This window comes from Dermacentor silvarum, chromosome 11, assembly GCF_013339745.2.
Source record: "Dermacentor silvarum isolate Dsil-2018 chromosome 11, BIME_Dsil_1.4, whole genome shotgun sequence".
In the NCBI taxonomy this organism is placed as follows: Eukaryota; Metazoa; Arthropoda; class Arachnida; order Ixodida; family Ixodidae; genus Dermacentor; species Dermacentor silvarum.
In genome coordinates, this window is record NC_051164.1 from 24,361,040 (window position 1) to 24,388,664 (window position 27,625).

The 27,625-nt window shown below is 48.3% G+C and overlaps 1 protein-coding gene across 1 annotated transcript in view; it reads right to left on the minus strand.

The window, feature by feature from the left end:
- LOC119433297 (plastin-2-like) overlaps positions 1-27,625 on the minus strand; it is a 51,183-nt gene that overhangs the window by 8,743 nt on the left and 14,815 nt on the right. Inside the window, exons 2-3 of the mRNA XM_037700442.2 lie at positions 4,126-4,350; positions 1,351-2,628 (exon numbers count right to left, since the gene is read on the minus strand). Coding sequence (XP_037556370.1) covers positions 1,351-2,628; positions 4,126-4,350 — 1,503 coding nt within the window. The remainder of the gene's footprint in view (positions 1-1,350; positions 2,629-4,125; positions 4,351-27,625) is intronic.

Genomic DNA, 27,625 nt, shown 5'->3' on the forward strand with positions numbered 1-27,625 from the left:
CCTTGGGTGCCATGTTTGATCACATGATGACGCGTCCATTGCTTGCCTCAACTGCCTCCGTTGCTTCCTTGTTTACAATGGAAGTGTATGACGCCGGCGCGGCTTAGAAAGCCTCTGTTTTGGGAAATATCGTGGACGGTAGCTGGGTGGAGGGCACGAAGCTTTGGTCACAGCTTCAGAAAATATGTAAAAGCGCTTTTGAAGCTCATTAAGCTTTGTCCTAACGGCGCGAGCAGCGTATAAGATGCTTGTTATAAAAGCGGCGCTAAATATGCATTCCAATCTATCCAAACATTCCGCTCGTGAATTCAATCAGGATTAGTGTGTTTTACTCTTTGTTCTGTATTTGGCAAATATCTTGAAGCAGCGGCTTGTCAGTTTCTGACTCAGTGAAGGTCCTCGGTGCAGCCACTATCTGATTATCTTCTGCCGAATCACTCGTGGGTGTGCTCAGTTCCGATAGATTTGTTCTTGCTGCACGCAAGGCTTGGAACTTAGCTGTTTTGTACATTGTAATACCTTGTAGCAAATATATATTACCACTAGTAGCTCGCTTACTCTTGTGAACCGTCACGAAACATTCAGCTTCAACCATTCGTGCGCCATCGGTGTAGTCCGTCATTTATTATGCGTATATAGTGTGCATATATTCAAGTGTGCGCCCATTCACTTATTCTTGATACGTCGACGATAGAGTGTGCGTAAGTTTTCCTGCCATTTGGGGTAGATGCGTATAAATAACGTGCACGAAGCTTACTATGACAGGAAGTGGCGCTACTCCCTTTGTCATTGTTTAACGAGTGGTACTCACTCTTGCCAACGTTCTGTTGCTGAAGCCCTTTCTTTGAAGGTTAGCAATACAATGCTGGCGGATGAGCAAATTTCTGTATCCTCGAGGAAAGCCGTACATCTCTAAGTGCCGGTAACACGTTGAGACAGTTGCAGCAGCGGTCCGCGAACTTGGCCACACAGATTCATTCCAATCCTTAACATGCCAGTCACTATTTTTGCAGCTAACTACTGCACACGTCTTCAATCCACATGATTCAATCTAGCATGGTTAGAGCACAGTGCGTTAGTGAAAACTCAGTTGCATTTCCGACAGCTGATCACATAGAAGCAAGGTAAAAGCGGTAATGGTTTTGCATTCGTGCGCGGTCGCTGAGGAGATGTATGGCGCGACGCCTGAAGCTCCATCTTGTTTCTCTAAAACAAACTGCCCCGCGAAAAGGGCCAGTAGTAGTTTGGTGTAATCTACCCAGTCATAGGTAATACGATTCGGCCTTGAGAGAAAAAATCAATAACTGATGCACCGAGTGCCACCAATACCCTTCTGGAACGCAGACCAACCTTTCCATTTGTCCACTGGACGATCTCCTGTTCCACGATGGGGTGGCCTGTGTCAGCGAGCTGCGTAAGCACCGAGAGTGTGTAGGCGCGCATCAGCTGCCAGACGAGCGCGAGCGTGAGCGTCGCGTTGCCCTCGAAGAGGTCCTGGCCAGCCACGCCCACCAGCGAAAAGCCTTGCTTGCGGCCCAGTTCAACAGCGTAGTTGCAGTTCTCGAGCCGCTCCATGAAGCCCTTGAGCCGGCTGAAGATGCGATGCACACGCGTCCAGTTCACCAGTCCGGGCCGGATCACGTCGAACAGCTGGAAGATGACGAGCCCGTCGGCCAGGTCACTGTACAGCCAGTTCACATATGGGTTCACACCCATCGAGTTGATCCAGTTGCGGTACGTCTTCTCCTCGCGAGTCTCCTCGAGTCCCTCGAGGCCCTCTAGGGCATTGCCGTCCTCCGGCACGTCCAGTGCTGGGTGGTTGTTGAACAGGTTGGCCACGAAGGCCACGTTCAGCTTGTACACACCGTCGACCACGTCTTGAGGGCTCAGGAAGGAGCGGCAGTTGATCTTGTCCGCCTGCTGCAGCATGACCTCGGCACGCGCCAGGAGGTCGGACTCTCGCATCGCCTCGGTCGTGACGCCCGATCCGACTGGTGCGATCTGGCGCAGCAGGATGGTGTAGATCTCGGAGTCGCGCACGTCCGAGGTGAAGTTGTTCAGGCGGCGGTTGGTGCCAGCCCGTTCGAGGTGGTAGTTGCACCAGCGCAGCAGAATGGCCTCGGGTGCCAGGTGGAGCAAGTGCGCCATGTCCTCTCCCGGCTGCACGAGCTGCACAAGGCCCGGGCAGTGCTGCAGCGTGATCTGGTTGAAGAGGCCGATCTTGATGATCTGCCAGAGCAGGCCCAGCACAAGGTGAGGCTTGCCACGCGCCAAGTCGTGCGCGTCGATGTTGACGATGCTGCAGCCGATGGACTGTGCCGAGCTCAAGGCAAGCGTCAGGTTCTCATGCTTCGTGTAGACGGTGAGGCCCTTCTTGTTAATGGCCCGCTCGTCGATTGTCTCCGGGCAGGAGTGGTTGATCATCTTGCAGAGTAGGATGCCGTCCTTTACGCGATCGTACAATACTTCGCCGGGCATAGGGATAGGAAGCAGGTGCGCCAAGTCAGGGTCAGAGCTGAGATTCCGGTTGATCCAATCAGAGAAGGCGGCTCGTTCCTCATGCCGAACGGAATGTGTGGTGCCTTCACTGGACGCCTCGGACATGCCTCCCAGCGTCTGTACGTTGTCCTGAAGGAATGAACGAGTTCAGTAATTAATAACGAGTTATGGGTTTAATGCAAAAGAGCTCTACGCTAGGTCAGACGCTGTACGTAATGGAACCCCATGTTCCTTTAACATGCAGTGGCCTAAATTTTCATGACCAATAACTTAAATCTAACCCCACCAGCGTTTTTGCAATCCGCCCCATCGTAATACTCCCTACGCGGCCGTGTATCGAACCTGCGACCTCATGGTCAGCAGCATCATACACAGCTACTGAGCCTCCGCAGGGCATAATAGCATCGAATGGGGCACATCAATACAAAGCTAGCTACGGCCCACAGCAAATAACCTATGATAGCTCATTCAACAGATGACTACACGTACATGTCAGAAAGCTGACAAAGAAGATAATGTATCAAGATAAATACGATTTATTTGCCAAAGCAATTCCAAACTAAATGCAGGCTGCATATAATCAGTACAGCAATGGAGATAACATATTTGCCAAACAGGTAGAAAAATAAATAACTATTGTAGCACATCTTCAGTTGAACTGTTCTTTGTTTTTGTTTTTTCACATGTCGGTTGCCATCATCCGAACCACCAAGTGGCCGATCCCTCGACGATAACCGTAGCGTACAGGCCAATAGCAGAACAGTAACAAAAAAGAATACCAAGAAGTAGCTATAGAAAATACTGCCCCAGATTACTGGCTTAAGGAACCCTTCAGCTGGACTAGAACTTGTTCTTTGACTAGTAGGTGCAGTTTCTTTAATTTTTTTTCGATACGTTTACGAAAAGCAAATGACCACTCATGAAAGAGGAGGAGGACAGGTGCTGACAACTGTGACACTTTTTGTGAACTGAAAGCTTATCAGCTCGCGCTCGTCCCGTCTCTCTTCGTATGCGCAGTCATTTGCTTTGCACTAAACTTACCGGGAAAATACCCTTTGGCGTTCTTTCGGCTCACCTCCGGGATGAATATTCGTGTCACTCAGCCAAACCGACGTCGACTGCTTGAAAACAATTGCTCGGGCAACGAACATATTTAGGACGGTTAAAAACATCAAATGCACTGTTTCCAGCAGGAAACAAACGAGCGCGCCCGCGCGCATCGACGCCTGTGTTCGCGTTTGTGCCTCAGCGCGCGAAACCTTCTCCGTTCATAGCTACGTGCGCGAGAAATGTTTGGCGCAGGACGGCACCAGCTTGTCCGCGAAAGCACTGCATGCTTCGCAAGGAGGTTTAAAAAAAAATGCTGGAGGTGGAGTTTGTTCCCAATGAAAATAGTAACTTCATTTCTGAGCATTGATGACGTTATCTGCACTAAAATTTACCCCCAGGATCCTCACATTTCATAATCAAACCAAATACAGCGATAAACTTTAGTTATAGAAGAACTTTAGTGCCGTATAGGATATATATGGCAATTATCGCTCGCGCAACGCCGGCGACGATTTTCTGCGACACGGGGCCCTCAACGCTATCGCATTAACAGTCTTATAGATATCGGCCGCACACCTTTTTGGAGAGCATGGCCTTGAAACCCGCCGAGACCTCCTGGCCACGCAGCTCGGCATAGATCTGCTCGAACTCGGCCAGCGACAGGCGCCCCGGTTCGGCCAGGGCACCTCGACGCCTCTCCATGTCCTCGATCATCTGACGAACCTTCCACTGGGGGAGCTTGAAGCCCACGGTGGCCAGGGCATCGCGGAGACTCGACAGCTCCACGAAGCCTTTGCTCAGCTGCAAAAAATGACACACTTCGTTCAACACTTTTCCTAAGCACCAAATTTCATGTCCCAGGCACGAGGCGGCGGAAAGAGGAAAAATAAATCTGCAAGGACCATGGCAGCGTGCGACATTTCGTGAGACATGTACAACACATTAAATAATAGAAAAAAGGCGAAGGCTTTCAGTATTTTCTAAGCAAAACTGTAGTAGTGCTAAATCGCAGCTTTTCTGCGAGAGACGGTGATGCTAAATACTAGCCAACGAAGTCCCTAGCGAAATATTCGGCAGAATGCACCTGTAACAATTCTGCAACGTCTATGCGAGTACTGCAATACAACTAAGTTTAGTATAAAATCTGCAAGTAAATTGTGAACATCCTTGGCTGTTAATTTGGCACTGCACAAAGACAAATGCATAATCATCACGCAAAACTTTTTGCCTCGTTCTAAAGCACATCAAACAAGATGTACTGTGCAGGATTTTTTTCTTATTATATATGTTACCTACAAGACATTCTCTGCATGAAGCCTTGAGCCAGAATTCATGCTTTTGAACGTCACACAATTTCGGAACGAGTTATTCTCGTGATCTCATCGCCCAATCTATCAGGCATTTCTATTAAACGCCGTTATTAGGAGTAGCACTTTCTCTACACCGGCTCTTTTCCCTCCCTCTTAGTCAATGCAAATGCATGGATTGCATCGTTCAAGAGGTCGTGCAAGATGCATTGTCCATACGTTGCATTGGCACAGACACTTATCTACAAGAATCTGCGCGTTTTTTAATGCGCGAGCATTATAGGAGTGTCAAAGTGGGAGAAAATAAATGTTTGTGTGGAGTTATGATGCCAGCCGCGTGGTAGAGGTAGAGAGGGAATAGGAGAGCTTACAAGAGCGCACGCGCGCGTGCGTGCGTGTGCATGTGCGTGCGTGTGTGCATGCGCAAGTTGCATTTCGCTTCTCGAAAACGCAGTACGTGTGTCGAGTGAGCTCTTGGACAACACTTTGCAATGTGGTGAACGCGGTGTAAATCATGGATCCGGGACCTCAAAGAAAGTTTTCTATATAGGAAATGTTGGCACCTTCAGGTTGCACCAGCTACTCTTTTTACACAGAACGAATATACACTGAAATGATATAACAATCAGGCTCTGAATGGAAGAAAGCTAATAAGGACTTAAAAGTCGGACTTCATGACTAGAAACAGCTCACACCAGAGACCATATGAAGTCCACTAGAATGTAAACTCGTCTTACATGAATGCAACAAAGACAACACAAAAAAGGTAGCATAAAAGACACTTGTGTCTTTTATGCTACCTTTTTTTTTTTGCAATCTTGTCAAGAGTGCAAAGACAGCTCCCATAAATACACTGAGGACAGCTACAGCTCACAACAGAGGTTACACAAAACACGGTGGAAGGTAAAGCCAGCTAATACAGATACACTAAATAAAGAAAACACAGGGTCAGGTACCAGAAATGCACATGCATTCAGGTACAGAAAGGAACAAAGTAAGGTCTGATGAAACACATAAAGCTTAGATTGAATTATACAAACTAATACGCAATTCCGAACAGTGTTACTCCATTACAGAAATCTCTGGATGGCCATTAGAGCTCGCATTTGTGATATATCTGTTGGCCATGGTCCTATGATCTATTTGAAGCTGAAGGGCCTGTGGTATGTCATTATTATTGGATTGCATCTCAAATGGCGTCTCTGCGCATCACGTCGGGGGCAATCTCCGTTTGTGCATTTGTGCGCCAGCAAATGTACGATGTTTCGATCGCTCAAGGAAACCTGTCAATCACGGTTCCTGTCTCTCAACAAGAGCTGGTGAACATGCTGTCATTTTCATTCTAGCATCTTCAAGACTCCCATTAGTACCGACATTACATAAGGGGTGGGGTTACTTAGTGTAATACATTGCTAATGTGCCAGTACATTCCAGAGCAATAAAAACACATGAATACAAATTTTCCCCGCAATGAGAAAAAAAAATTGTCGCAGTTTCACCCGAAAGGCGAAGCAGCAATTGCGATAGCAAATTAGTAGAGAGCTATACGGAGGATAGTAGTTTTATCAGCTGTATAAACTGGGACATGCAGCAGCACCAGCAACGCGCAGAACTGTTGACGCCGTCGGCGTTTTGCCCGCGTTTGCACCGAAAGCCCGTGGCGTTGGCGACTGTTGCCGGTGCCTCTGGGGGCGGCTCGGAGGTTTTCGACGCGATCAGAATGGGACACTTGTCGAGCAGCGTCGGAAATCTTACCCACATTCTCGCCTCGGAACGTTTTTATATAAATATGCATTTAGTGCCACAGCTAAACCTCCCCTCCCCTCCCCTCCCCCGTCCCCCCACGGCCTCTCGCGCGATGTAGAGTTACTGTATAGACTCTCTTTAGGGCTCCTAGAGCCTATACAGTAACTCTAGCGCGATGGAAGAAGCCGCGTTTGCTCTCGATATATGGTGATTGTAAAGGAGGAAAGAGACGCTTAATTCTGCAGCCCATCAGGAAGCACGGCGCAGAACGCGCGTTTCAGTAGCGCACCCAGGATCTCTGCCAGGGGGGGGGGGGGGGGGGGCTGAGAGTTTGCCAATACCATCTAAACAGCATTAATTTCGATTTCGTCACGGGAAATTGTCAAAAAAATTGGCTCAGTTTTGCGAGTGTGCAGACGATTGCGCGTCTTACATCTTAGTTGCAGCACTCAAATGCGTAAGGAAGGAAAAGGGGTTAAACAAAAGGGGGGGTTAAGTCGGCCTCAGGGGGGGGGGGGTTACAACCCCCGAATCCCCCCCCCCCCCCCCCCCCCCGTCGGTGCGCCACTGGCGCGTTTGCTCTCCGCCGTGTGTTCGCTCCCCGTGAAAGCGCGCGTCCCTCGCGCCCTTTCACTCGCACATACAGCGTCCGGAGCGCGGCGACGATTTCATCGCCGTGACGTCATACGGAACCTCACGACGACGACGGCGACAGGAGAAATCCACTTTGGAGTGTACATAAAATAGCTATCGCAATAAAACAAAAACAGAAAAGGTGGTCAACAGATCGGTACGTTCCTCTACATCGCAAACACGTTAAATCATACGGCGGCCGTACTTTCTAAAGATTAGTTTTTTTTCCATTCTTTACGTCATTGGCTCGGACGCCGCGTCGCCGTTATCGCTAGGATCGACGAACTCGCGGTGGGACGCACGATAGGCGTGGAAAATGAAATGTGACGTTGCAAAATGCCAGTTAAAATCTTGAAGCAGAAAAATGCGGCCAATAAAAATCGGTGCATCAAGTACAGTGCAAGCACGTTAATATCAAATACGGACGCAACTGCGGAAGTTGAAAAGTTCTCAAGATATATATAAAAAAAAAAAGACTCGGTAATGACGGCATTTATATATGCAACTCCGGGCGAGTGATGACGCTGATATGGTGGGAAAAGCTGTTCCAGTCGGTGGCTGCCGCGGCAGAAGAAACGACGCTACGAAAGTTGTCATACGAGTAGTACAGTAGCGGACTACCTGAAGGGGATAAACGATCAAGATATGAGTGAATGTGCTATTAATATAAGGTGCGCAGTGCAAAGGCTAGCAAAAAACGAAAAAGAAAACGTAAATTAATGATGGCACATAAGCGTGACAATTAACGCAAGAGAAATAGACGATAGAGCTGACTATGCATTCGGGGATGTAACGCCGATATCACATGAAGGAAAAAAAAAAAAAAAAGCAACCGTAATTATCGGGTTTAGGGTTCCAAAGCTAAACTGCGATGCCGTAGCGGCCGGGAGAGGCTCCGGATTAAATATGGCCACTTGGGATTCAATAAAGTGAAACGGCGTACTACACGAGCGTTTATCGGCATTCCGCTCCCAGCAGAATGATCCCAGCCGCGGCCGGGAATCGATACCGCGACGTTGTGCTCAAGCACAAGAACGCCGTGGCGGGTTATCGTTCGATATAACGAATGGATGAGTCCCATACAGAGCGATTTGGAACAGACTGAAGGTATTCCAACATGGACGAAGGAACTCATTCCTCCGTGTATTTCAACGGAGTAGAATAGGTGTTGCCCAAATCAGTGATGATGATTTAATGGCACCCCCTTTGAAACGGGGCGGAGACAAATGGTCATCTAGCCTGCTTGATTTAATCAGGTATGCTATACATGTTTGTTATCTAGCACTTTTTCTAAACATCTCCTTAATCTTTCTTCAAAATTTACCTTGTATCGCTACCTATGACTATAACAGATCCGGTCTTATCAATCTCTTCTCTGCGTTTCTTGCACCAATACTCTACACGTGTCTTGCTTATCTCGACTGCTGACCGCTCGATGCTTCCGTCCACTTTAAACACAAGCGCTTCTGGAAGTTGCACGTTGCCCACGGTTCTCACTGCGTGAATCACTTCGCATTCCATTAGGATGTGCTGCTGAGTGGTCTCCGGATCTTTGCTGCAGCATACACATGCCTCATCTAGTTCTGAATATTTGCTCCGGTATGCGTTAGTCCTCAGGCAACCGGCTCGATCCTATAATAGCAAGACACTGCCCTTGTGTTATCGTACAGATTTTCCCTTAACATTTCTTTCAATGCCTCAGAGTAACGCCCTCCGGATTTAAAATGCGGAACGTAAAGGCTAGGTTATTGCTGGTTGAATGCGGCAGAAGCAATTTTGGGAGCCGGAAACACGTCACAGACGTCGTGGTTTGAATACTACCTATTGCTGCCCTCCCAATAAGGCGGATGCATTTTGCACTTGATGTCTTGCCAGAGATTTCGAATAACCGCCGTCCGCCATACAATACATAAAAGGGCCGACCGAAGGCGACCGAGGTAATCCGAACTTACTTGGACCACTTATTTCAGACTAATTCATCAATGCCGTTAAACGTTATGAAGCAGCCTACCAGCTATGGAGAAAGGCTGCACTGGAATGTCACTTGAACAGTCTGCTGTCCTCTAAGCACCGCCGGAAGTCGGCTGGGAATCGAGCCCTCAACCTCGCGTACAGCAGGACTGAGGAGTCACTGAGCCATCGAGGCAAACTCCTTTATTCAGAAATGTTAGGGCAGGAATGTTGAGCTTTCAACTTGCGACAACTGCCATCCGTGCAGACACATATCACGCGCATTATGCGGCCGTCAAGATTGCCGACGTGGCCCTGGGCGGCGTCAACCATATCCAAGGCCATGAGCCTCTCTGACGGACGCAGACGACACCGATCTAGGCCGAATGCCGTATTTACCGGTTTATAATCCATGCTCAGTGTATATATAATCCTCATGGCCGAATTTCGTCGGAAATATTGCCTCCGCGTCAATCGGTATTCGTTTCATCGTTTTTTTTTCCTTTCTTTTCTCTGCGCGAATCGCAGCTGCGCTCACACCTCCTTTTTGTGAACCATTCATACAGAAACATTTTTTTTTTAAGTCGCGCTACGTCCGTTCAGTCAGATGAAAATTGTCTTGAGAAATGCTGAGGAATTAAACAGCGCATATATTCCGCACTCAAGGATCATCCGCACATCAAGAAATTGCAATGATTTAAGCATGAATACCCCGGAGATTACACAGGGCAAATACGGTATCGCTCCAGCGATGCCGCGGGCATGACAAGTCCTCTCTGCGAGGTCAACGTCATTGACGGCAGCTAAATATCTCGGCGTACAGTACGTGCGGGTTCCCTTGCGACAGGCCGCTCGATAAGTACGGGCATGGGCTTCAAAGGAAACGCTATCTGCTGCCTTACTTCCGAATAGAGTCACCTATCTGGTGCGTCCCTGATAAGCAGCGCGTACTTTGATGTCTGCAATTCCGAGTGCTTCAACTCGGCGGTGAAAGCGAGAACCAGTCCCGCGCTGGGGTTGGCCAATCCATACTGCACTGTCGCCAGTAGTACGAAGGTGGAGTATCCGATTCATGTAAAGTATCGTCCATGCAAGGCCCCCTCTATATGGACCATTAAGGTATTCACGCGAAAGCATTATGTGCCCCATACGCGAAAATCCGGCGGCGGCAGCGTGACCGAGGGATGGTACCAAAAATGGCCGACGGCGCTAAGAATAAAAACGCGTCAAAAGTGCTCGGATTGACGTCAAATTTGTCAGGGAGGTTCCTGCAAACAAAGGAAATGAATGGCTTTGAAACCTTTTATACATATCGGTCTGGGTGGGAATCAAATCCGAGCTACCGTGGTACGAGAGGAGCCCGCGTCTCCGATGCCACGGCGGCTGCAGGGTACCTGTCGACTAAAAACATGCGTAGAGCGTGCGTGATAGCACACGCCATCTGGCTGACTAAAGGTATCAGCAAAGGGGCTATAATGCTTTCGCATTCCACACTTAAGTGTCTCTGCCAAATTTTTTTTCTGCCAATAAATAAATGAATATATTTCGCGAAGGTATAGCTGTCAAATAGCGGCTTGTGTCGAATCATAAGAAGCCAACAAACGACACCAAGGACTGCAGCATAGGCTGCAGAGGCCAGTGGGGCCCTGGTCTGAGAGGCTCCGACCACCCCTCCTTAAAATCTTTTCCATTCCAATAAAGTTTCTATTACTTAAATTTAAATTAAATTATACGGTTTTACGTGCCAAAACCACGATCTGATTATGAGGCACGCCGTAGTGGGGGACTCCGGAAATTTTGACCACCTGGAGTTCTTTAACGTGCACCTAAATCTAAGCACACGGGTGTTTTCGCATTTCACCCCCATCTAAATGCGGCCGCCGCGGCCGGGATTCGATCCCGCGACCTATAGTGCTCAGCAGCCCAACACTAAAGCCACTGAGCAACCACGGCGGGTAATGTTTCTATTATTATTACTTGTACTTGTTAATTGAATTTAAAAAAAAATGTTAAATTAACGGAAACCAAACTGGATGAAGAAACAAGTGGCCGCAGGTATCCCACCTATACTTGACACGGTGGACGTGTCAGTTGCGAGCCTACGATACACTGCTCGACGACAAACAAGATTCCGTCGAACTCAGTGTGACGTTGTGTTGAGCACTCCTGACAGCATGACCGGCAAAATGTAAGGAGTCCTTTCGCTCGATTCCATTCCTTTCTTATCATCCACCACTTACATGCGGTCGATTACACTGATAACGAAGGCGGGGAGCAGCTCAGACCGCTGATGAAGGGTGAAAACGAATGGCGCTGGAAACGTTACGTTGTCAGCGGACCGTGCTTTTCCGCTGCGGAGGCAAAACTTGGCTGAAGCCACTTGTCCCGGATAAGACACGATGCGAAACGGAAACTGAGATTACACAATTCTGGTGGCAAACGAAAAGCCGAACTGGGGTGAATATATAAACACTCCGTCGAAACGGGGTCAATGCTTTGTACGCAAACAAGCAAGCAAGCGCCTCGTTAGCGCTTCATTGCCACGACGCAGCTCAAGTCATTTCGAATATGAGACGCTAAGCGACGCGCCCTGATAAGTAACTATTCCAGCCGGGACCACATCTTACAATTGTTTCGGCGATACGGAAGGAAGACGACACATTGCTTAACCACCCCGCTGATTTTTCTATTGACCTGTCGTCGAAAATAAGTGTCCTGCTGAATCCCCGCAAGGTATAAATGAGCGAACTAGCTCAGCTGAGAACCATCTTACAGTCGCTACATCAGTTTTAAAAATTCGTGGGGCCGCAACATCCACATGGGGACGGATTACCAGCGAAGCTGTTTAGGCTGAATACATGGGCTGCACACATTATGAAATCATACATTCTTTTTTTTTTTTTTTCATACGGCACCACACTACGCCGACACAAGCGCTGCCGCGGTCACCGCACCTCCCATGCATCCGCCGCAACCGCTGCAGCAGCCGCGCCGGCACCTCCGGCGCGCGTGACGTTATAACCACAGAAGCGTACGTAGGCCACGTGCACAATACTGTCCAATCGTATCGTCTCCATTCCTGTCGCCGATACGGACGCAAGCCGCCCAGGGTACCTCCCGTTGGAACGCAAACCACAGCTTCGTAGCTTTAGTACCTTCCCGCAAAAATGGGCAAAAATAAAACCAGAATTCTAAATATTGCTTACTTTCGGCCGCATTATTAGGAAAACTAATAAAGTTACATGAATGAAATTTTGCGTCCTAAATGTAAATTCCTTGATCTCTAATTTATCCAAAATTTAGCTTCCTTGAGCATGTAGTTGCCGGGCTGTTTGCAACAGAAGATTGCTATATTTGGCAATTTTCAAAAGTAAATTATCCAAAAAGTAAAAATTCAATTATTTTGCTACGTCTAGGAAATAGATAAATGTGTCCTAAAGCTACAGAGCAAGCCGCAATGCAGTACGTGCGGTAGTTTCTTCTAAATATGGTCACAACTGAGACGCAGTTCGCAAAAACCATGTATCTCATGCTTGTTCTTGAACATTTATTTCTATATCACATAAATCAATTTCCTTATATTATATATAGTTGGAATCTACAAGAATTAAGCTTTGTTATGGTATATACGTCAACTTTATATCCCAAGTCGAAGAGCCGCCACGATTGTTCCAAAAGTACTGAAAACGGGGGGCTCGTGCCGCCGGAGTGGGACCCCCATCTTAATAAACGTTTTAACAGCACAGTGCATTGACGCAGAGTCACCGAGTATTTAAACCTCGGCAAGCCGTGGATACTATGCCGAAAAAAAAGCGTGCATAGGAAGAAGAGTGTCGGAGCTATAGTTTTACTGAGCTCTCAGAATTGAAGCTCTTTGCTCCTGCCCTCCATTTTGCGCGGACGGCCTGTCTGGACGAAAAAAAACTGGGCCTGCTCCGGAAACAGTTTAATCAAAAGTGATGTCTTGGTAGGCCGATTCTGATCCCAGTGCACGATATGTGTTATCGCAAGGATTTTGATGTGGTTTGCAACGCGACTCGAGCGTGGAGGCTGGACAACGCCAAAACGCCTACACGCCTCATAGCATTAATCAACAAATCTAACCGATAGGTGCCCCCAGCCGCAGATCTCAGCAAGGTCTAAAGGGAAGCTACCACTTGACGATTGTTTCTGCCTAGTTGTGCATTCTTGACGTAATCTAGGACAACCTCGTTCAGGTAAAAACATTGATTAGTCGCTTAATTGTAACCAAACACTTACGAAAATTGCTTCAGAAGGTTTGTAGGGAAAATGCTAGCCAGCTCGGAAGGGGTAGACGACTACACAAGCGCGAAATTTCGTGTCTACCGCTGCACAGCAAAACGGTTTGACGGGACAGGCCCGGTTCGGGCAGACACGTCTACCCGGCTTCATATCCGAAGCGGATCAACTCAAGCGGAAACAAAAACAGCTGCACCCGCAGTGGAACAGCTGTTCACTGCCGCCAACCACTGAAAACAGGACGCTGGAATAATTAAAAAAAAAAAAGAAAACATTACGGACGTAGTACCTAGTCAGTGCTCTTCGATACGGCGCAACACTAGACACATCTGAGGTACAACGGACTACGATCACGCGCGGTTTATACACGCGAATATGCAAACGAAGCAGCAAGAACGTGCACTTTGCGCGCTCTGCTTATAACGTTTGCCACGAACACCAACGGGACGTCCATGTACAGGTCCACACATATCGTTACGATTAAGCAGTTTGTTAGTTGAAGTATATGCAATACGTCTAGTAGGTGTGGAATAAACACCTGTATCGCGTGGACTAAAGAAAAATGTGTGGCTATAGTCGAAGTATCGTATTTAGCGAGAAAACTACTAAAGTCCCGTACTCAAATTATTGGATATTTGCTTTACCGGTTCCAATATCGCCTCGAGTAGTATGCAAGTCACTCACAAAAACGCTTATAATGTAACAGTTCTATGCTAGCCGCTGATGTGGATTTTTCATTTTCTGATGTAACGAATTACTGCTACTACCGGCGATATTTTTTTTTCTTTTTGTATATTAGTGCCATGGCAGTTGCTCTAGATACACCCTTACGCAATGACTTTATGGGTCTGTAAAGACTTGAAATAAACAGGCAGATTTACTTGGGTTCGCGGTTTTCCATTAAAATACGTCTTTAATTGAGGTAAAGAATAAACAACGTGACACGCGGACCACAGCCGTAATTGTCTGCATTTGAATCCGTCGCTCAAGGAACAGCTGTGAGACACAGAGTTCCACAGGCGTGACTAATAATTTCGCGATGACGCATCGTTCTCCGTAAAAGGACGTGGAACCGACTATGCGAGCTTGTGTTGCAGAACCGCGGCGTTCAGAAATAAACGTCGACACCTTAAAAAAACTAAGTACATTTACAGAGGCGCTTGTTCTCTCACGATCAAATCGCGCAATAAAATTCCGCGTTTTATAGCGTGTACTCCACAACATCGCTGCACGCGCTTCACAAGGCGCCGTCGCGGCCGACTCCCAACAGCTGGCGAGATTCGGCGCCGGAACTCGAAACACGAGACAAAAGAAAAAAAAAGCAGCATAGGGGATAACATCTTTCAGATCGCGCGTCTTTTTTTTCAGGCTCCCCACCTCCTCCTCGGAGAGATGGCCCGCCGCTAAGGACCCTGAACAATGGGGGACCCACAGTTTTTTTTTCCCCTTCGGATTGGGACCGAGCAATAAAGTCCCGGAAGTATGCGTAGCCAAACAATGGCAGCGTTTCTGTTTCGCCGGCGAGACGGCATGCGCCAACAGCCGCGTGACATCGGTGACGACGTGGCCGTGTGTGTACGCGAAGACGCCCACTCGTTGGCTGGCTTTGTTTCCCCGCCATACTCCGGGCCGATGCGTGATCGCCTCCCGCCGGCTGTCCCGCCAACACTGCTTTCCTCTTTGACGCGAGCGTTTTTTTTCTCACTCAAAATCGGCTTGAGCTCGAAACCGAGTGCCTGCAAACGCCGCAGCGGCCAACGTTACGCGTATATACCGGCAATGTTCGGGCGGCATTGTTCCGAACCGGTGCGAGCTCGTCGGTGCAAGACGTCGGTGCAAGACGTCGCACCTCGACATGCGCCGTCGAGGACAGAAACGGAACAGATACGAGCGTCCTTTGAGAGTATAGGCGTCCGATAGAACAGTCATATGCCAGCCTTCCGGAAATAACACGGCGGGACGCTAACGCGACCGACCTCCGTGACACCTGTGTATATCGTGTCGGCAAGGCTGACGACAGCGTGCAAATGCTTCCGTGACAGAGCGCGCTCTGTAGAAAGCCGCAGGCCTCGGAAGATGCAAACGCGTATAGTGCGTAGCTATATCGAGGGGTGACGCCTGCCGGAAGCGGCTGTGGTCAGTGGGCCGGTATTTTGTAGCGATGCCTTTCCGATGCTAATGCCTGTTCGCGCTTGGTCAGTGGTCAACGGTGCGTTCACGTTATCAACGGGATCAGCCGGCCGTGAGCGGTGGATGATAAGACTATAGTATAGAATAAAGCATAACGCATCGCTACAAAATACCAGCCCTGGTGTGTGTGGCTGGTTCCGCCGAATTGGTGCAAATTATTGGTTTACATACTGCACAAACTCGTGAGGAAGCTGCGCTGGTCGAGTCGAGGTTTTACTGGATTCGTGAACGTAATCTTATATAGATGTGACCGCACGGCTACATTCCAAGTCAACCAGTTCGACTCAGGCAAGCAAGCGGATGAGATAGTCGTATTCGGTGACTTGCCCAGTCTCGCGCTGACAAAATCGCGCAGGTCTAATCTGATCCGACCAAGAGCATCTATAGACTTTGCTCTGTACTAACTCCGCGATAACAAGGACTGCGACGCCAATGCGACAGAAAGTGTTCTTTCTCGATAACTCTGTATAGTTTTAACCACAACAACATGTAGTACACATTGCTGGCAGGGCGACGCAGCCGTCTAGAAAAGCGAAAGAGAACAGCTAATTTGCTTTCAACAAGTCGTAGCGACGAAACGACACATCTCCCGCGCATTAGTGCTGCGTAAAGCTAATTGTTCACCGCGGAAGCTATACCTGCTACCTAACACGACGTGCTCGAATGCACGCATCGCGAGTATTCGTTGTCTTATAATGAATACTCGCGAAACTGAGACAGCGTGTAAAACGCGAAACCAAGCGCCTGTTGCTATACACAAAGGGCACGCACTGACCAGCGCCTGGCGCAACCTGGCCGCAGCGACGTTGCCGGACGGCCATAGCTGGTCGCAGCCAAGTCCTTCGGCTGGCTGTTCCTCCCACGGGGGCGGTGACGTCATTGCGGCGACAGAGAATGGTTGAACAGGTCTTTGCCCCGCATCTCTACTGGCGGCCTCACTCGCACACACGTCGGAGCCCAGTGTTGACGACGACGATGATGATGATCGTGACCCTAAATTATGGCTCATACCCACACTGGGGGATTGGCCAAGAATTGGGGCTCCTAAACTTTTATGTAATATATTAAGAAATTACAAGTACTGTGCATGCGAGCTTTCAGAACAGACAGACTAGCAATTTTCCCAAAAGGAACAATTTATAATATCAATGCTAAGAATAATAACAGAAATATCACTGAGAATACGAAGTAGGAATGTAAAATCTTATTCGCTTTGTTGATTGAGTGAAACCACAAACGGCATCAAAGACGTCCCCGTGGCTAAAACCCTGTACTGAGGCACCGAATGCTGGTGCTATTTTTGATGTAAGTTTACCCCTAGTTTACCCCTACTTTAGCAAGCGGAATTTCAAGAAGTCTTTTTCCTAGTAATTTATACCGGCTACATATTAACAAATAATGTTCTATGTATTCTATTTCTAGACAGTACAGACACAGGGGCGATCAGATGTTCACTTCGTCGGTTAAACATACTTTAAGGTCGGGATCACGAAACATTTATGTTCCAATTGTGTTCCTTTTTGGCGCTTTGTCAGTGATCCGAACGGCGCTGTGACCACGTTATCGCCAGGATCGGTGGTCGCGAACGGTGGATGATAAAATGGAATAGATTCGACCAAAAAAGGAATCCTGACGTAAGACGTAGCGGCCCAGGGCCGGTATTTTGTAGCGATGCCTTTCCGGTAATAATGCCTTTTCGCGCTTATTGCGCTTTGCCAGTGGTCAGAGCGACGGTCCGCTCGCGTTATCAACGGGATCCGCAGGCCGTGAGCGGTGGATGTTAAGACTAGTACAGAAGAAGTCATAAGGCATCGCTACAAAATTGCGGCCCAGTTTACTCTTACTGCTCTTGCCACTACACACACGGCATCGCAGTAGAAGTCTGACGAAAACGTCTAGGCTTTCCGACAGACCGAGATGTAGGTGAAATCAATGGAGTTTAACGTTCCAGAGCGAATCGTGGGCTATAAGAAACGCAGTAGTGGGAGAGTTCAACCTACTGAACCCCTTCACTGCCATGTGAATTTTGTTTTAATTTATAAAAAGTGCGCATTTCTGTTTGCCTGCCACGTTGCCATTAATCTCTAGAAAAATATATACAAGTAATGCCTATCGCAATTCTTTTTACTGCTCTTGTTTAAAAATATAGCATAACGCATTCTGAATGATTTACTTGTGTGTCAAAATTACAGGGAGGCCTGTCATGTTCAACATAGTTTCCTCATTATTAACATTAGATCATTTTTTTTCATAATCTAGCAGCTTCATCAAAAATTGGCATGACTTTTAAAAAATAAAAGAATAAAATGAATTTATAGTTATTATTTAAATGTCGGTACTACTGACCAGTAAGCTAACGGGAAGCAAGGACTTAAGATGTTTCCATTGCGAACCATGGTCCTCGTGGGCACGTGCCATAAGAAGGCGAGAATTTATACGGGCGACATATTAAAAAGTTTATGTTATGTTTATGTTATTAAAATGTATGTGGATTCTCATTCTAGGCAACATAGAAACAGTATGTCATGACGAGTTAACTCGTCATCGGTAGCTAAGGGGTTAATTTTCACCACTTAGGGTCAAGGCACGGTACACTAGCGGTTTTCCCTTCCGCGCCCATCGGAACGCAGTCTCCGCATCTGCAGGAGTCGAACCCGCGACATCGTGCTCAGCAGAAGAACGCCCTGACCGTTGAGCAACCGCTGCAGGTGGTTCGTTATCTAGGATGCAAAAGAGTCGACCGATATATATAGAGCGAGAAAGGAAAATAATCACAAGGGGTCAGGTGCACGTCCGGTTAGCTACTCTGCAGGGAAGCATGGAATTGTGCGTAGAAATACAAAGAACTTGGAAGGCGATTCAACCTCTACTCGAAGTCGAAAGACTGTCTTCCAGAGTGAGTCTGGGGATGAGCATGGGGGGTGTACGAACAGCGTAACCTATAGTGAGAGCTGCGCGGGAGCGACAACGTTTGATCGACGTCAACTAGAGGTTAAATCGCCTGCCTATTTTTGGTCATCAGTTATCGCCATCGTCATAACCATCATCAGCGCCATCATCATAAGCTTTCCCTTAGACTACTATCATCACGATCGGCCCACGAAAGAGGCTAGGAACAGAAGTTAGAAACAGGCATACCCGATACGGAAGTGGCGGTAATTCGCCAAGGAAGACATTGTCTTTAAAAAACCGACAGTTGCAGAATAGAAACACCGCGAGTCAAAGATCAACGATAAATGTGTACAGTGTTATGGTGGGAGCGCAAAACACTTGTGAAAATTATTTCGTTGCACAATTTTTTTTTCCTTTTTTCAGTGGGTAAGGACCGTAACGTTTAGAATTGCACACTATCAAAATGACCATCAAATTGAGTTCTTAGGCCGTTCCCTGCATGGCACTACGCGTAGTCAGTACTGAAATCATCATCATCATCATCATCATCATCATCCTCAACTTTGATGCCAGTGCATGTTCGGGCTCCTATATACGTAGGCGGCCAGTGCTTCTCAACACGTTGCGCGTGGCTCGCTGCCCGACCGTGCAGCGTAATTTCCACAATCGACTACACAGAAGTAGGGCGACGGCCGAATTATCCTTCAGACATTTAGAACCACGACACTGTTCGCGTAATTCTACAAGAATAGTGCGAGAAATGGTGTATTGGAAAAGCAGGGAGGTTAACCAAATGTATACAGTTCTGGTTGGCTGCTACCGCACAGAGAGGAAGGGGGTAAGAGTGTAAAAGAAAAAAGAGCGTAAAGGAAGAGAGCGAGGAGCACAAAGTTAAATGCGTACGACACTCCATTCAACACTCTACCTCGACTCGATGATGATGATTTAATGGCATCCCCTTTGAAACGGGACGGTGACAAATAATCACCTAGCCTGCTTGATTTGATCACGTATGCAATATGTATTTTTCATCTAGCATTCTTGATACATTTCTGCAGGCTTTTTTTTTTTCTCAATATCTACCTTGTACCGCTACCTATGACTGTAAGAGATTAAATCAGGTCGTATCAATCTCTTCCCTGCTTTTTTTTTCTCCCAACAATACTCTAAACGTCTCTTAATTTTTGATGTCGATGTGTTGCGCCTTACATTGCGCCAAAGTCCATGGCAGCGCCGCCATTCGACAGAAGCGGCCACTGCGCTTTCATTAACCACAGCCTCAGAGATTCTGGCATACCTGCTGGTACGCGCATATTTTGGAGGTCATGCATCGACATATCACAGCAATTCTAGAGACGCGTAGCGTCTTCAGTCGAGGGGCGGCGCTGTGCTCGACTCGGTGGAGTGGAGTGGAGAAAGAACTTCGAGTCGAGGATCGTTTGAGTATACGGGGGTAACACTACATGACTGCACACCGGTTTAAAGGGGCGCAACCGGAATGAGACAAGCCAAATAAGGAAACGTGTTGCCTAAATCGAGACGACCGAATTATGGGCTGCCTAAAGGAGGACCCCCCGTTCTTGGATGACTGGATGTTACTGAACATAAGTTGGCTGCGTCATGCGTTCACTGAGGAACTGGTGCGTCGCCTACAGTATCCGTAGAATTCCTGCAGCGCAGTCATTCGGCACAGTCACCCGCTTGCTTCGGACATTTTTTTTTTTCGTGGACTTCTAAAAGTGTTGTTATCGCTTCTCGTACTGAAACAAACGAACACTCGACAATTTCGAATAGTGAGTTCTCCAATCGAATAGGAGATACCAAATATTCGCGCACCCCTAAAAAATAGGATGAGTATACGGCATATCAATCAATAAATCAATCAGTCAATGAAATCAATCATTGTTTTATTTTGGCCAGTAGCAACAATCACACTTCAGCTCGAAAATATCCGGTATCCCATACAACACTGCAATGGCTGCTTCCCTACAGCAGACATATAGCGTAAATAAAGCGTTCACATAAAGGCCTTACAACACAGGTATACTTTAGCGCTTTGTAGGTCAATGGGACATATACGTTCACTTTGTGATGTGCGCGAAAACATTCCTCAGCAGCAAAGGTACGCTCTCACCTTACTTGTTTGGTGCTTCTTTCTATCTAAAAATACCAACACTCTATGACAGAATAGTTTTGGGAATGAGTTCTAAATGGCGACACGAGTACAATAGCTACAAACATTGTTCTCATTGTTGGATTTGTCTGCTGGATTTGGCCAACATCTGCTCACGAGCGAAAAAGTTCTCAAGATGCTCATAAGCTATTGCGCTTTCCTGCGTTAGATTTACACCTTTAGCTCGTAATAAGCGCCCACTTTTGTATCTTGAGGCGACAGCTAGTCCACAAAACTCGCCCATGTGAATGCACGATGACGCACGTGCAAAAAAAGGTGCCGATGCCAGTGGTGTTCGACGCTGAGGCAAAAAGTGCGCGCAAACTTGTTTGGGTATGGCCTCCGCTGTGCCGAAGTGTCCGTCGTGCTTCGGTCCGGGAAAGCGGTTGCATATAATGTTTAATTGAATCCCTCGAAGGTGAGGGGGACAAGCGAGTCCCAATTTGAAAACTAAACGGTTTCTTGTACAGACGTGAAATTTAGTAGCCAACTACTTTAAGCACCTCCTTTATTCGTAAAATACAAAACATTTCAAGAGCCCTGTAAAAAAAAAAAAAAAGTGTACGCCGTGCTACAAACGGTTAAACGATTTCATGCTTTGAAAAACGAAAGCTAATAACCGATTGTAAATGACGCTTATGTATATCTACGCAAAATGCCTCATGCACGAAATATCTCATGACACAAAGTGCAAACGTAAGAGCAATGCATCCGACAGCCTTCGCGTTCTCTGTCTACGCAACAGCTGAAGACCGCCGGCATAGAGGTCAAGTCAACGAGGTGAAGGGGGACAAGGAAGAAGGGTTGTTCGGGAGGGAGTGCGGAAGATCCATCACACGCGCGCGTCACTCGTCGGAATGTCCGCCTGGCGCGACGCTCGAGCCTTAAAAGGCTCGAGCGCCAGACCCGCACCATGTGTACCCCTCTGTGAGAAAAGAAAATACAACCGAGTCTGACACAGACATTCTTAAGGTTCATTGCATGTCTCTTCCCCCTGCCAAGGACGGAGAACTCCCAACAAATCGCTGAAGCCCTGCATTCATAAAAAAAAGAAGAAAAAAATCCGCCTCCCTTTCATCCTGTGAAAGTGGATGTATATACAGCGAAGGTGGTGCGGACGTTAGACAAGTACCGCAACCCCAACTGACGTTATTGACGACTTCAGACAAGAACCGCCACCACGAGCGACGTATACATGTGCGGAAGTGCAGCATATACATACTCCTTCTCCCAGGCCGTCCGCCAAGCGCAAGCGCTTTACTGAACTAAATTAAAGTTTTTTTAACAGGTGCGTCAGATAATTCATAATGTACGACTTACAAGCTGCAGACACGATAGCTTCGGACTGTTATTCGAATATACGTGGAAACTTAAATCTGTTACGCGGAAACTGAAAAACGAAGCCCTCTTCCAGCTGCCGTTTTTTGGGGGTGAGCACGCCACGAAAAAATTCCGACCAACCAGAGGCTACCAGCTTCGCTGTAGAACGATAAGACGCGACAAGACTATTCTCGCGTTTTACTAGGCCTGAATTAAAGCGTCAACTAGGAAGGAGGACAACCCACCCGCCGTTAATTTCCGGAACAGTTTATTAAACGTATGCGACTTAACGTCCCCAGGACCAGCAGGGCCACCAGCGTTTTCGCATTTCGCCCTCGCGGAAATGCAGCCGCCGCACGCGACAATCGAACCCCCGACCTCGCGCTCGGCAACAGAACGCCTAGCCACGTACACAGAGCCATCGCATGCAGCCGGGTCTGTCTGCATGCCACATACTTTCGCGCTACGCGCACACGCAAACGCGCACGGATTGCGCGCTTCGTGACTTGAGGCGCATTCCTTACGAAACGGTAAAAGGCGCAGCCCTTGCTTCGGAGGTCCTTTCGGTCTCCGTATTGGTTGCGAGCACATTTCGCAACGCCACGGGGCCAGAGGACCCTGCCCCGCGAGCGCAAAAACGATAAAAAGCTTTTTCTTTTATCATTATTTTTCATCGGATGGAGTGGATCAACGCTAAAGTCGATAGCGGCGTCGGGACGACCACGCCGTGCCGCTATCAGTGGCACGATCCGGCACTCGACGAGGGGGGACCGCAGATGCCGCGAAGTTTAGGCCCAGATATGGGCCCTTACAGAGCTGTGTAGAGCTGACCCCCTCCGGGGCAAACAGGGCGACGGCCTGTTGCAGCCGAACGTTGCGTGGCCCTGCCTGCGAGTTGCGCCCACGTATATACACCTTCCACGGGAGACTCCGAAACGCCTTTCGGCGGCATTTGTAAACACGCGCCAATGCCTTACGGTGTATATCCGCGACCATGAACTAGTTGGCCGGGCACGCACGCGGAATAATCCCGAGTGTCCGCGCGACCGCGGTATTGCGCGAAGCCCTCGCATTCTGATTGACGGGGTCTTCAGGCAAGGAACACGTCCGCCTGTGTATTGAAGATGTATTATTCACGCAACGCCTCTTGCCTCCACATTATATTCATATGTAAGTTCCTGCATGTGAATAAATGTTCACTTTAGTTTGCCCCGTGTAAGTCATTCACCTCTTTCTATACTGTGTTTACATGCTGCCACGTATCCCATTGCTTGTCGAAACTGATATTCACAGGTACATAATTGATCCAACTAACCAATTCACTAGGGAATCCAGATGCACTAGAAACAGTTGGGTATTTACAGACATGATAAACGATGATGATGACGAACGATGTTTGCCCTCTCAGTGACGGCTTGACACATGCATACTGAGTGTCCCACGTAACATGAGCCAAAATTTATAAATACGCAAATACCACGTAGCCGGACTGAACCAAGGTATCGTTTGCCTGGCATGTTAGACACGTGGTACATCGTTCTCTAGTTCAGCACGAGGCTATGACACCGTGGCAAACCATAACGCACTGCGACGTTCAGTTGCCTAACTTTCGGCCGGGTGTGGGCATATGTGTGCACTATAGTATACTACGTATGCGTATGTACCAGCGCGTATTACCAGATTTCTTTGACAACTGCGGCAAACGGCTCTCGCGGCTAAGTAAGTGATGGGCCGAAAGGGAAGGCTACGCGTGTATACGTCGCACCGAGCGTGCACTCGGACGCCCCATGAAGCGCGCCTGCCTGCCAGCTGGAACCGGCGCAGCCGCTCGAGCTAGACGCTAAATCACTGCCTAAGCGCATCTGGCTCCAAGTGGATTCATTCAGCGACGCCAGGCACAGCGAAGAGGGTCGTCAATTAACCCGGAAGGCGGGCGATGAAAAGCGGACCAGTGCGCGCGTCTTGCATGCAACGCAACGCGACGCGGGAAGAAAGATTTGGGTCTTCCGGCGAGCTTCGCAGACGCAGCCCAGCTGCTACGCAGAGTGGTTATTAATAAATTCAACTAAATTAGAGAGAAAAAACCAGGCAGAATCAGACAACTCCTGCTAAACCGCACGCAAAGGAAACGTAAAAATCAGTTCGTCGCATCGGAAGTTCATCTTAAACAGAAGTGATTAAGAGAGGTAATATCTGTTATTCTTCGCACCCTCGAATAGTCGTGGCAAAACAAACGAAACAGCCTGAAAACTAAATTGCGGTCAGATATAAAGATGGAGGAGTTGGAAAGGATGCATACTCTGTCGTTTTATTAGACTGCGAAACGCACCTGCTTAATAACCATTTCCTCTTCCACGTGACTTAGAATTCATGTGCACGCAGGTTGTAGGTTTTCTGGCGTTTTCCAAGCGTATATATACATATTTTTTCACTAAATTTCTGTTAGATAGCGCTCGTCCTGTGTCCTTCTATACCTCTGTGTCCTCAGTTGTTTTCGCGCTGATCAATAAGTATATGAAAACTAAAGGACATGACTGCAGAGTATACATTGGATTTCTACCATGCGGCATAGATATTTATGTTAAAAGCGCGGAAGCCCTGTTCAATGCAGTAGTAGGAGTAAAAACGCGCTTTATTGATGGGATGGCCCCCCTCCACCTGCGATGAAAAAAAAAAAAAATGTCGCCCCGCTTATCTGTTCACAGCAGGCAGGCAGTCCAAAGCGGTTGTCCCTTAGGGGAGCCAGGAGTGGTGCGGTGTGATGTGCCGTTCAGCCATGCCTGTATCGGCCGCTTTCGTCTTCCACGCTCACGTGACTTGGCTGGGGCGACGTGACGACATCTGCAGTATAGTGGCTTAGCGAACTTATTGTCAATGAGCCGCCGCCCATAAAACTGTCTGCCTGATCCGTGCATATCTCGGCAGCTCAAGTATCTCTCTCTCGAGTAGCGCTCGTTCCTGGGCAGAGCCAAGAACAGGTGAATGTCCGCTGCAGAGGCTGGAGCAGAACACTTTGGACAGTTCGGCGAGCCTTCAGGTGGTGGACCCCAGGCCCAGGTGACTGAAGGTGCAAGGGTTGCCCCAGCCCGTATTCTGAGAAGAGAGATTTTCTCAACATACAAACATTACGGGGAGGGGAGCCCGCACATGAAGGGATTCAGGCATGTGGGTTCCTAAGGAGAAGTACATTTTTTTTTTTTTTTTTAGGCTGAGGAAGAATGTATAACCCAATCAGGCTGTCGAAGAAATCTCTGACCAGTTTTCTATAGACCACACGTATTGCCACTGGATTCTAAACGAGCAATCCAACCTTAACAAACACACATCCCTGCCTTGGTTGCATGTACTCCACGATGGGAGTATTGAAAAGCAGCTAGAAGGCCTCGAGCACCTTTTTTTATCGTTCGAATACCGCATTCAGTATAGTATACTGTTCAACGACAAGGGGCAATGTATATGAAAAATCGAAATATAAGAGTAAATCACCACGACCACTCTCGCCGCGGTGAAGCCGTGATCATGCACTCAGTTGTTCCAGCTATCGACGTAAGAACGATCGCAGCGCCAGTGCTTCCCGTCCACGCCAATCAAGTGTACGAATTAAATACGGAGAGTTCGTCGCTGCAGCTCGGATATCCAAAAAAGAAAAGAAAATGTGAACCTACGAGTGGCTCAACTGTTCATCTTAATCGACGGCGCTGCCTTGATGACTATAATCAGCCGCTTTGTAAAACGTTTACAATGTACTCGCGAATGCTTCCTCCTGACGCACGAATCCCTTTAATTGCTCGTCAGGTTAACTATAAACCGTATAGGTCGTTAGTTTGTTCTTGTTGAAAAGTCTGCATCTGAAGAAAAAGCGACCAGATGCGATCGCCCACGACAGAGGCGACGATGCTGCCGTTTGCAGACAATCTCTATACGCCAGATCTCTCACCTGCGCATATCGCCTCACCTCAACCGCGCTGCACAGGGGGATGGGGACTAACAGATAAGAGAGTAGAGAACGAGATCGCAGGCCTAGCAGCAGCGGAAGCAGCAGCAGCAGCATCAAAAGCGCCGCAGGCGAGTGGGGGTTACACGACGCGCGTTTCGGGACACTTGTGAAAGAGGCATCGGCGGTGGCGAGGGGTATAACAATGGGCCAATAATCATCCGTTTTGACACCTGTGCTAAGGCTCAACTGGCGGGAAACCGCCACGCACATGGAGCCATAGCCAGAGCTGATGATAGTTTCTACACACGGACACCATCCTGGGGAACCTAGCCCTTAACAGCTTTGCTGTAATACTTTGTTCAAGTTCAAGCCGTCGAGTTCACCGCGTCAAAGCTAACCGAGGACATTGACCACAAGCAACGGCCGGCGCTGTATACCGTCGGGCTGTTAGCAATAATGAATTGTTTGGCATGCTCCTTAAGTACGTACATAAATCTCAAAACGAGCTGAAGTGCGCACTGACCGTTATGCTACCGCGCTATTTTACGGACGCTCAAAGTCGGCTCCCACAGGACTTGCTGAGTCTCGCAGCGGTACGACCGATCATAAATTAAAGCCAAGGAAGGTTTCTTTTTTATTCATTATTATTTTTTTGCTCACGAGGTTTTTGACAGGAATTCAGGGCGCAGGTTCCCATCCCAAGCGTATAACCCCTGTAGGAAGCCGAACGCCAGGCCGGGGAACGCTTGTGCTCGTTTGAACCAGTAGTGGGTGCCCCGCGGCAGCGATGGGAATCGAACCCACAACCTCCCGCAACCGAGGCGCGCGCTCTACAACTACAGGCCACGGCATACGCTGGAGATGCGCCTGGCTAACCGGTGGTTCATCGTTACAACCTTGTCTTTTTTTTTTTTCTGAAATAAAACGAATGACATGACCTGTGCACAGCTCTAAATCAGCTGGATAAGAAAAACATTAGTCTTGAACAAGATCTTGGGATCATGGCCTCGAATATCGCAGCTACAAAAGGCCACAAAATCGCTGCTGCGATTTTTGAACCACCGGACTGAGTGACCGTCAGTGAAAGAGCAAAAAAACCGTCACCACGTGAACGATATCCACAGTGGATCCTCCTAATCTCTCTCTCTCTCTCTCCCCTTTTACCTTCCCCCAGTGTATAGGGTAGCCAACCGGGCTCAGTCCTGGTTAACCTCCCTGCCTTTCATTTATCATTTTCTCTCCCTCTCGCCTCCGTGTAGCTATCCTATAGCACAGTGCCGCAGAAAGTTGACCGCAACGACGCACGCGACACAGGGCGCGTGCAGCCTGTATCGTATACAGTGCGCGCCGAACGGGAGTGCGACGTCGCGCATCGATGTTGCGGCTGGCCTTTGCACTCCCGGTCGCGCCAACACGTGCCTCGATCCGGAAACGGGATAGCCGCCGCCGATTACGAGCCGCCGCTCCCCCGCCTTCCTCTATCCACAGAGGCCACACACCGAGAAGGCGCTCTCACGCGTCGCAGTTCCGCCGCTACTGCACACACTTCGGGACATTATATTCGTCTATATTTACTCGTGATAAGCTCGAAGGCCCTCGACTGAGGGTATTATCATAAGGTGGGGGGCCGGGGCAATAACGAAAGAATCTCAGTTACCAAGTTCTTTG